This window comes from Triturus cristatus, chromosome 7 (genome assembly GCF_964204655.1).
Source record: "Triturus cristatus chromosome 7, aTriCri1.1, whole genome shotgun sequence".
In the NCBI taxonomy this organism is placed as follows: domain Eukaryota; kingdom Metazoa; phylum Chordata; class Amphibia; order Caudata; family Salamandridae; genus Triturus; species Triturus cristatus.
The window spans coordinates 1344120559-1344132323 of record NC_140590.1 but is presented as its reverse complement, the minus strand read 5'-3'; the positions used below and the strand labels follow the sequence as shown (position 1 = coordinate 1344132323).

The 11765-nt window shown below is 43.9% G+C and overlaps 1 protein-coding gene across 4 annotated transcripts in view; it reads left to right on the top strand.

Moving 5' to 3' along the window:
* The first annotated feature begins 2265 nt into the window (after nt 1–2265).
* Nucleotides 2266–11765, top strand: part of SH2B1 (SH2B adaptor protein 1) — a 397766-nt gene continuing 388266 nt past the window's right edge. For all 4 annotated transcript variants that reach the window (XM_085618991.1, XM_085618990.1, XM_085618992.1 and 1 more), the window contains exon 1: nt 2266–2643. In XM_085618991.1, coding sequence (XP_085475117.1) covers nt 2632–2643 — 12 coding nt within the window. In that variant the 5' untranslated portion in view covers nt 2266–2631. The remainder of the gene's footprint in view (nt 2644–11765) is intronic.

Genomic DNA, 11765 nt, shown 5'->3' with positions numbered 1-11765 from the left:
AGATTGGAATGGAAGAATGGAGTAGAGTGGAGTAAATTGCAGTGAAATTGAGTAGGGGTGTATTGAAATGAAGTGGGGTAGAATGGGTTGGGGTATATTGGAGTGGGATAGAATGGAGTGGGGTAGAATGGAGTGGAGCGGGTAGAGTTGAGGGGTGTGGGGTGGAGTGGTGAGCTGTTTTGTAGAAAATCTTACACTGGAGTGTCTTGGAGTGTGACGAAATAGAGTGGAAGAGCATAGAGTGAAGCAGAATGTTTTACAGTGAGAGTGTTGTGGAGATGAGTAGGGTAAAGAGGAGTCGAATAGTGTTGCATTAAGTGGGAAGGATATGAGCAGACATGGGTCCCGTACCCATTGTGCCACTGGATTTAAGTTAGCCTGGCTGATGAGGGTTGATACCCCGCTACTGATCCCAGAATGCTTGCTTCCAGTCCAGGGAGGACCTGGCCTGGCAGTTTGGGCTGAGAGTTCCCATGGGAAGCAGAGTCAAGACTGATTTCCATATGGCTGGGTCCAAAGTGGGATGACATGGCGGGAAAAAACTATGGGTTTGTATGTGGCCACGAGAGATTGACATTGGCTGATATTAATTCAACCATCTAATCCATCACATGGTTGTTTTTGCATTTGCTGCCCTAAGTGCGCCGGGTATTTCCAGACCAGGGTCCAGGGCTCACTCTGCCAATGGGTTCAAGCTAGCCAATGAGGACCTGGTCTGGTAGTTCGGGCTGGACTGTACCCATGAGGAACAGGGTCAAGACTGTTTTTCATATGGCTGGCTCAAAACTGAGGTGGCATTGTAGCATGATGGGCAAAAAAAGTTTGATTTGAATGTAGCCCAAATGAATTCCAGTGGCTGAGATTAATTCAAGAATTTTTATCCATCACCTTGTTTTTTTTTTTGCACCCAGTCCAACAGTAAGCGATGGACAGGCTACAACCCCCGTATGGTAAACAATACATATTGCAGGGACAGCAAACGTGCTGTTGGCACGATAAACCTAAAAGTGGGCGGGGTGGCCCATTAAGACATCAGGACCCATGTACACTCCTAAAGCCCATGCATTCTTTTGGGACTACTGGGGCACACAGCATCCACATGGGAAGCAGGAGTAAATTGCTCATATTTGTGTGAGAGAAAGTTACAGAATTTGCAGAGATTAACAATATTCCCACCACTCAGGGGTACAATGTGTGAATGTTTAACTGAATGCTGCTTTATACTTTAGACCTTCTTCATTTTTTTATTATTTTTATTGTTTAACAGTGTACTAAATTGACACTAGGACATACGAATACTTTACATGAGTATCGGATTCCATTAAAAAAAAGTCTGTTTCATTTTTATTAGAGTTTATGTGGTCATGAAGGTTAAGTACTGTCAAACTTTGTTTCCAGAATACAAAGTAAATGACTGGCCCTTAAAATACAACCGTTTGGATGTTTAAATAGTTCTTCATACTACACTAATAATCTGCTTTAGAAAAGATGCTTCTATTGCCCCAAAAAATGGTACTCAGCCGTTGAAAAATGGAATGCTGATTGTGCCTTGCAGGATTCGAATTTGCCATTCATCTTTACCACTGTTAAAATTATTATGATATATTTATTATATATTATATAACAATCAAACAAAGCAAAACACACACACAAAAAAAAATATATATATATATATGTGTGTGTGTCATTACATGTTATTATTCAAACAAAAAAAGCTAGTGTCCAAATTTAAGTAATACTTTAAACCCAAAGAATTCGTGAAAACATTTTCCTTTTACATCTGCATATGTTATATCACAACAATGTATTTAAACATATTGCTTAAAACAGTATTTCTGTGCCTCTTTGAGCATTCCATAACAGATTTCGGTGAGGTGCAGGCACAAACATACGGGCAGCTGCGGCGCTTTCGAGGAGGCATAGACAGACTAAGCTTCCCTCTGACGTCGGGGAGGCACAAACATACGGGGCTGCGCAAACGGGTAGAACCCGGCTATCACTGACCATAATCAACGACTGGAATTTATAGGCCGGTCCGTGACCTAATAATTCTAGGATCAGTCACCTACCAAATACAGCAATCTACCTAGCCAAATGGCAGAAAGAGGCGCGGCACTGTTTATAATACTGAAGCGACGTGTGCCGCTTTTATAGCCAATCAGCACTTGGAATTCAGCGCAGCGTAATAGGATCTTTTGAGATGTCGCCACTGCTCCAATCCTAGGTCACTTTACGCATTAAAAGTCCAGCCCTCTCCTAGACAACGCCTAGAATCTGTTCAACTATGGGATTGGTTATCATGCGACCCGGAAGCACTGAAATTACGGACAAATGTCGTTCGTTAAAAGATCAATAACGGACAACAAACATTAATCTGAATTTACGGACAGGCTGTGTAAGTGGACAGGCTGTGTAAGTGGCGAACAGGTGGACGTTTTCGGGGAAAACATTGGTGGTTGCCTCTCCGAAGCGAAACAAGCTAAGGACTTAGAGACGATCTCGTCATAGCATCTCTTGGGTACGCTTGCGATATTGACACCCCAGACCCCCATAGGGAAAGGAATTTCCAAGGTACAGTGCAGTCCGGCTGGTGATATTCTGTCCTGCAGTGCTGATGGACAGCGACTACAGATGCAGTTGGAGGTAGGACATTGCATAATAAGCTTCTCTAGTGTTATCTTTATTGCATAGTGTGTGAATTCTACAATTAAGTGTCCTTAAAACACTATTTGGAGAAGAATAAGGTTGTAGATGGTATATTAGATAAAGAGCCTAATGTCCTTTGAATAAGGCGTCATTCTTGTGAAGTTGTTTTTAGGAGCTGATCTTGTTATCGGAAGCTACATTGCACAATTTTTATTAGTTTCCCAACACCACATGACCGCATGACGCCTGTACCCGTAGAATTTGCACAGACTACTTGTGTTATGCTGCTGTTTTATGTTGAGTGCTTTACTTTTATTCAGTGTCTGGTTTGACTTACTTAGACTGCATCATAGAATTGGAATTGTATGATGTAGTCATCCATGTCCATTAGCGTGCTCCCCTTTTGTTGCTAGGTGAGTAGCAGTTGTTAGGTGGCTTCTTATCCTGACTGGCAGAGGTGGTCATGGTTCATAGCTGTACTCTATTTCTGGAAAATAAACTATTATTTTCTTCCTCCACTATGTTGAAACGAATAGCCAAGTTGTAGTTTTAAAAGATTTTTGTTTTCGATGCAGATAAGTACATCCATAGCTAGAACAGTCCCACCAGGAGCAGCCTCCCTGCTGCGCAGCCCATTCTGCAACTGACACTCCTCACCTCATAGGCACCCAAACATTCCATTGTCACCACTCCAACATCCCACACAGCACATTCACATTGGCTGAACAGCAAGCACCAGAGAAGATGCCTAGAGAAGCACACAAGATATAACACATTAATACCCCATGGATACTATTTATTTGTTGGATAACCAACAAATGCCCTCATGAACCACTGGCCGATGCTTATCGATGCTGGGATCTGCACCTAATCGACGCTAGGATCTACACATCAAACCTCTGCTGATGGCATTATTTTGACTCTGTTGCTGTAGCTGTTGAAAGGTGCGTGTACAACTGTGCGTCTTGTGTACAGTTCACTTTGAGTTTTGGAGACTTTCTGCTTTCCTGTTATTCGAGCGTCTAAGCAGCACTCTCCATATTCCTGACCTATGAGCTTTCAAGTGGCAAATTTGAGCAGTTAACCTCTCATCCGCTCTGTGTTGGTCGCTCTGCGTTTTGCCCAGGAACATTGCGGGAGTGTCCTGAAAAGCAGCAAGGATTCCATGTTGCCAGCGCGTAGCTGACCCGTTTGTTCATGGAGTAGAACCTACGTCACAGTGCTATTCTGCTGCTGCTTGGCCGTGGACGCAGTGTCAGCATTTTGCCCTTCACGTTGGATGTCGCGCAACATCAAACGTCAAGCGTACCACCATGTTGTTTTTTTTTTACCGTCTGTTTTTCCAAAGTGTCAGAACGGAGGTCTATGAAGGGATGTGGAATTTTATAAAATATCTACCTGTCCATGGGGCAGGTTGGTTCATAAATCCACTTGTCCCTTTGGCGCTATGTAGTGCGGCGACAAATTATGGCAGCAATCTCATTATATAAGAGCTCTGATATAGCCGCTCTGATTATGCTAAGGCTCATATCCTAGTAACGTTTGAATACTTGCAATCCCCTTATGTTGCCACGTTTCCGCAGATCTACACACTGGGGCTGAAGGTAGTGGTAAACAATAGTTCCAGGGTTAGAATGCCCTTTTGAATCTGTGCAAACCTACTAACTTGCATGTTTTAAGGGTTTTCATCAACTCTTCTCTAATCTTTTCCCATACTGAGAAATCTTGGAAATTTACTCTTGACAATGGCAGACGTAAACTTACTTTCAGATATGGGAATAAAGTGGTTGCAGGGAAAGTGAACTTGCAAACTCAGATTTTCGCATGAGCAAATCTACACATGCATATTTGCTCATGCTAAAATGCAGTTCAGATATTTTCTAGGAGTACTATTTCTTGTCCTCCTTCTGTAAATTGTTGGGAATTCACAAAAGCCGTATAGCTGCGCTTAATTCAAGGACACATACCACGCGTGCACTTTTGAGACTTTCTTTAATAATTGGGCCCCCTATTTGGTCTGGCGTTGACCATAACCTTTTTTGTTTATTAAAATTCTGTCTCTCTCTCTGTATTGGCTGGCCTCACTGAGTGACCGTATTCTGCTCTTTCAAAATAGCATATCGGTACACAAAGTAGTTTTGTTCAGTGCCAGTAACTACTGTGGCAGTGTGTGCTTTTTGAGACCAAAAACAATTTTTGCTTTTGCCAATGTTTGTTATAATGATGAAGGCCCAGCCGCTCCCACACCAATAAGGTTTTACAAAAACCATGGCAAACAATTCACACATTGACAAAACTAAAAAGATGACCACTAATTTCAGACCGACTGGCTTTGCCAGTGCTTGTTCATTTTTGCTTCCCATAATCTTATTGAAACTGGTTACACTGATTTTCCATTATGAATATTTTTCTGGAATTCTAGCATGTATCAACATGTTACTAAATGATGCTGCAAGGAATGTTCATTAAAAAAATGAAAGCCTTAAAAAAAAAAAAAACATTTTATTTTGAAAACAAAGAATCCTCAATCTTGCTTTGAAGCTTCTGCAAATATTTGCATCAAATAAGAGAACATTCTGGGAGCATCATATATAGCTTCGTATTGCTAAACCTTTAAAAAACGCGTGTACACATTTTTATACTGAAACCGCTGTCAGTAGTGCAGTCAGAGCTTGCAACATTTACTTAGAGCGCTCACCCTAATAATAAAGGCTTTTAATTAATAAACCATAAATACAAGTTTGAACTGCATTAACATATGGACAAACATATTACCTTTACTGCAGACGGTACCCTTCCCTGATCCATAATGTGATACTGCAAACTGGTAGCCAAAGAGTTTGTGCTGTAGGGGGTTGGGCCTACTTGTCCCAAGGACAAAATGCACAGGAAAACTTGTTGCCCTTGACCCTAAACAATATGTCCTGGGCATCGGTCTATAGGAATTCCACATCCCTGCAATGGCTACTCATCTTTGAGAACTTTTTAGGTGCCATTGATGGTCTTTCATACAATCCTACCAGGAAACTTGCTTTACTTTTTAATCATTTGGGTGTAACTGGCCAAAATGTTTTTGATAATCTTCCTTTCATACCATCTCCGATTGGTGATGCTGTATGGAATGTTTTTTGTGGAAGCAAAAGAGGTTAAAGAAACAATTTCCGGAGGAACCTAGCATGCTTTTGTAGAGGCACAGTTTCTGTAAACTCAAGCTAGTGATAGAATTTATTGCTGCTTTACATGTCTTAGCTCCAACTTGTGAGTTTGAGAACTCGGTGGATATCTACATCAGAGACCAGTTTCTTTGTTTTTCTAAAAAGATGCTGGAAAGGCTACTTGTAGGAGTCCTTCTTTCAGAAGTAATTGATATTGCCAAAAGCATTGAAAGGTCAGTCATCTCCACTCAAGCGTTAGTCAATCAAGAGGGTCATTCTCCTGTGTCCTTTGTATCTGAGGAGAATACTATAGCTGCCATTAAGACTGGGAAAAATAATAGGTTACAGTCCAGTTGTTATAGATGTGGGTCCAGAAACCATATAGGCAACAATTCGTTCTGTCACACCATTGGGAAAAGATGCGTGAAAATGTAGGAAAATAGGACATTTTCATTCTGTCTGTAGAGCTCAGAATAATGGTGCTAATTTTAGGAGAGATAATCCTGGATTCCAGAGAGATACCAGTAACATTAATGTAGTTGTACTAAAGTATATGTTGCTGTCAATGGTAATGACTTAGTTGGGTGGATGCATTTAGCTGTTGACATGTAATGTACCTATGGCAAAACTCATCAAAAATCATTTAGAACCTGGGATTGTACCAACTTTGTCGCAAGGTTGTCACCATTGCGTCTCTTCCCAAATGTGTCTATCCATGATAGTTTGTTGTTTCCAATGCAAATACTATCGGGCAGGCACTGGCCTGACATCCATGTGTCATTTATATTCTTTGCACACCCTGACCTGATGCATCCATTCTGTTGTGCCTCAGACACATTTTCCTGTACTCTTTTCAGTTCTTCCCAAGTGTCAGTGATTCTCATTACCATTGCAAAAGAGCTGTCCTCCTCTGATACGCATGTGAGCGCTCCATTGAATGAACAGGTTAGCAGTGCACAATTACTGAGTCAGCATATCAATTGCCCATGGCAACGTAACCAGTGACAGTTTGATGACCTGGACATTTTACCACATCGGTTTCATTAGGCAATTGGAGAGCCTTCTTGACATGAATTCCATTTTGGTGGGGAGTACTTGCGGATGTAAGAAATCCTCTTTGCAACCATAATTGCCCAAATGTCGTGGACCACACCAAACCTGTAATGACTGTCAGTAAATATGGTGACTCTTGTTTGTGCAGTTAAACTGCAAGCTTAGGTGAGTGCAATTATCTCGGCAACTTGTGCAGAGAAAACAGTCTGAAAACCAGGATGCTTTTTATCACATAATTTATGGAGTACACAGCATATGCTGCTCTTAGTGTGCCTCCATTTCCTCTAAATGATGGGCAGAACGCGGAACAAATCAAACATTCAACCCCAGTCAAGTAATCTGGGTTAAATCCATTGTTCGTTTGCTCACCATACCACCCCAGTTTAGATCCAGCCATATGCAAATCAGGATGCTTGTTTCTGGTCCAGGGAAGACCTGGCTTGGCAGTTTGGGCTGTTACCATGAGGAGCAGGGTCAAGACTGATTTGCATATGGCTGGGTCCTAACTAGTGTGGTGTAGTGAGCAAAAGAACAATGGATTTCACCCAGATATCTTGACTGGGTCTGAATGTTTGATTTATTCAGCATTCTGTCCATCATTTGTTGCTGCAGCATTCATTTCCTCTTAGGCATCAATCAGTCAGGATTTATATAGCGTGGCTAATCACGCTATAGGGTATCCAAGTGCTTGCAGGCCCCGTAGGCCTATTCGGACAGCCAGGTTTTGAGGGCCATTCAGAATTCCAGAAGTGAGGTGATGGTCCGGAGGTGCATGAGGAGGCTGTTCCAGGTCTTTGCTGCGATGTGGGAGAAGGAGCGTCCTCCACTTCTGCTTCGGTTGCTGCGGGGTGTATGAGCAAGGGAAAGGGAGGCAGAGCGTACTGTTCTCGATTGTTAGTGAAAGTTCAGGCGGTGGTTAATGTAGGTGTGCCCTTGGTTGTGTAGAGCCTTGTTTGCACGCGTCAGCAGCTTGAATTGTCATCTCTTCTGTACAGGGAGCCAATGGAGTTTATTGAGATGTGTGATGTGGATTTGTCAGGAAGGACGAGGATAAGTCTGGCTTTGGCGTTCTGTAGGGTCTGAAGTCTCTGTAGAAGGTGTGCGGCGAGTCCTACGTAGAGAGGGCATCGCCATAGTCCAGTTGGCTGCTGATGAGAGCTTGTCACGGTGCTTCTCCTGTGTAGGGGTAGCCACCTGAAGATCTTGCGGAGGAGATGGCACTGATCTGTGATTTCTTGGGGAGTTTGTTGTAGAGGATTGAGGTTTCTGCCATGGTTTGAGGGAGTGGATACGGGTCCTAGGCCTGATGGCCACCAGGAGTCGTTCCATGTGTTACTGCTGTTATCAAAGATCAGTACTTCCATCTTATCTGTATTGAGCTGCAGGCAGTTGTTCATCCATTCTGCGACATTTGTCATGCATCTGTGGAAGTTAGTTCTGGTGTTGTCATCGGTGAGTGAGAGGATGAGTTGGCTGTCATCTGAGTATGAAATTATGTGGAGATAGTGGGTTCTGCTGATATTGGGTAGCAGGGTCATGTATTGCGTTGAAGAGTGTGAGGCCGAGCCATGAGCCCTAGGGGACACCACAGGGATGAACCATCTACAAATCGGACATGGTCAGGCTCAATTAGTGTTACATACTTAACGTTGGGTCAGGATTTGGTGCATAGTTCCTTGACATCTAGGCAATCGTGAGCAAATTCAGCACATTTTTCATCTTGCTCAATCACAGGTAATCGTATGGATGGATTTAACACATTACATCACTTTATAACAACGTGTTCAGATGATCATGAGCTTTGTTCATACCGGATCAATCTGTTTTTTGTTACATGTTTGGTTTTAGTTTTGGTCAACATCAGGTCCACAAAGTGCAGATCCATAACAGTTAAAGGATATCCCATCACTATGTTCTTACTCTATTCCAGTACTCACTACGGCCACCGCTTTAAGGCAGCCATGGAGTCCTGCTGTGACAGGGTCAAGTGTGGGGGGGAAAATATGCCACGGGTCTTCCAGCTTTGCCATGTATCTGTGTCAATACTGAGAGCGCACCTATTCCTCTCACTGCAAAACAATGTGAACTCTTTAGTATAATCAGGCCTTTCTAGTGCTGGGGCGCAACACAATTTCTCTTTTAGATCTAGGAACCCTTTCATACGTTTGTTGTGTCATGGAAGCAGATCAAACATATGTGTGTGTCAACCTCATTAGAGGTTTTGCCTTCAGGGAAAAGTTTAGTATCTACTGTCTACAGTAGCCAACCTTACTAAAACATTCTGACTTCCTTTAGAGCTCGTAGTGGATTCATCTATAAGGTGGCTTCCACTCTCTCTGGAGACTCCTCTCTAACCCCCTTTAGTATAACGTGTCCCAAAAATTGAACTACTTTTTGACAGTACTGCAGCTTCTCTAGAGACACTTTGGGCCCTATTACGAGTCTGGTGGTCCAAGGGCCACCAGACTTGTGGTAGCATGGCGGATCCAGCCACCGCCGCACTGTCGATCCCACCGTCTGATTATGTCTTGGACAGTCGGACCTCCATGGGACCACCGGCTCTGCCAGGGTATTGCTGTTCCCGGGTGTAGGAGCGGCGGTCAGAGGCGGCAGTATGCTTGGCAGGACCGTCACTGTCTCGCTAAGCAGATTACAAGTTTTCCTCTCAGCCAGGATTTTCATGGCAGTTCCACTGCCATGAAAACCCTGGCGGAGAGGAAACAAAGGGGGCCATCCAGGGCCCCCCTGTACCTCAAACATGTGGATGCACACAGGGGGGCATAACATGTGCCCCCCTGTGTGCATGCACACAGGTTCCTGCATGGCATGGACTTTGGAGTCCATGCCGTGCAGGAACCTTGTAGTTCGGTCCTATTGCTGCACCTTTTTTTTTTAATGGCACTGCCACCTGTAAAAGAGGAACTGCCGTGGGACCGCCACGCCTCCCGCCTGCCAGACTGCTCAAAAGTTGGAATCTGGCAGGCGGCGCAACGTTTGGTTGAGCTGTGACACAGCGGTTTGCACCGCCACGCCACTGCTCTGCGAAAAACTCGTAATTAGGCCCTTTGTGTCCGTTTTCTGGCAGGTGATTCAAGAGTACAGTGATGTCGCATTTACAAACATCACAAGTTTATGATGGCTATGTGGTAGGTGTCTATGTATTGAACAAGTGTTGAGTCGCATGGCATTTGTAAAGATTCTAGATTTCTTTTTAAGATCTGATTGAAGACAGATGGACTCTCAGTATATCCTTGAGGGATACAATACCATGTTATGTTCCTCTGCTGGAGTGTGAATGAAAACAATGTAGGTGGCTGGCTTAGTATATGGTTCACACTTATTTAAGTGAAGCACCCTTCACTAATCCAGACAAACCTTATGGTGATTTTAGTGGTCTTACACAACCATAGAAAGTTCGCTAGGTGGTAGCTGTGGAGAGCAGCCTTCAGGCTTCGTCCAGAAGGAGTGTAAAGCAGCATGGTTTACCAGTACTAATCATATAGTGTAGGTTAAGTGTAAAATAACCACACAGTGTAATCATAAAAATATGTACTTATTATAAACACCCACTAACACATTGAAATATCTCCTCTCCAGAGATCTAATCAGAATTCTTCAGTAATAGAACACGTAAGTAGCACAAATGCAAGTAGTCTCCAGGGGGAGACCAAAACATATACTAATAAAGAGGAATGCGAACCATGACGTAAGTCAAGACTGGACCCAGAAGACGTAGAAGAGCTGGGGACCCAAGGAACCACACAAGGTAAGTACCCAGGAACCCCAAGGAGGTCATGTGAAGAGTGGAAACACTACCGCCTGCTCCATACAAGTCAATAGGGAAGTCATGGTTGCAGTTTTTAAGAAGGACCCTTCCCAGAGGACCCTGAAGAAACCCAGCAGAAAATAGAAGGTTGGAGAGTTCCCTGTCCCAACCCCCCGTGGATACCCTTGGAACCAGGATAACCACGTCAGGGAAGTGGGTGCATAGGTGCAAAGTGACGTCTGAAACCGCTGTAGACCACCATGGAGGACTTCAGTAAAGATGCCACTGGCGAAGAAGGTGAAAGAGTCCGGTGGATTCAGGAAGAGAGGTACCTGCAAGCAGAGGGAACAGAGTCTATGCCACTCAGAAGTGACCAGGAGGCATGAAGACCAATGTTCACCGATATCGAAAGATGTAGGAGAGTTGATGGTGGCCTTGGCACTGCAGCTGTGCAGACCAGACGATGCTGTGGAAGACCAGCAGGCATTCACAAGCTGTCCCACGTCTGATGTCAAGAGCCAGGGCAGGGCTCGAAAAATTCACTCGCCCGCTCGCATTTGCAAGCCAGATTTAATTAGGGCGAGATATTTTTAGGTCCTACTCGCCCTTTCTGGTGAGTAGGAAAATAAACTGACTTTTGTCCTCTGTCTCTGAAAGCAGAGGAACTGTGACAAGATAGCAAGATTTAAAGGCATCTTTTTGCTCACAAAGTAAATGAGCAATAAAAATGCCTTTAAATCTTGTTAATTTGTCACATTTCCTCGCTTTCACAGACAGAGGTCAAGTGCATTTCAGTTGTTTCGAGTAGATTTTGTAGGTTACTAGACCTGCAGGTCTAGTAAAAATTAAATGATTTTTCGAGCTCTGCATGGGGTTGGTGTCTTGCGGGAGCACCCACAAGCCTTGGCAGCGGCAACCAACATGGCAGACAAAAAAGGTGCATTGTCAGGATCAGCAAGGTCCAAGGGATTCACCACGAGCAGGTAAGTCTGAGGCCCAGAGTAAACAAAGGAGCCACTGAAGACCCTCAAGTGTACCCACAGGCCGAAGGCACAGGAGTTTCAGGAGGACCTCGAGCAGTTCACCAATGATGCAGGCCAACAGTGCAGAGGATGCGGTGAGGATGAAGATCTTGGTAGCAAGTG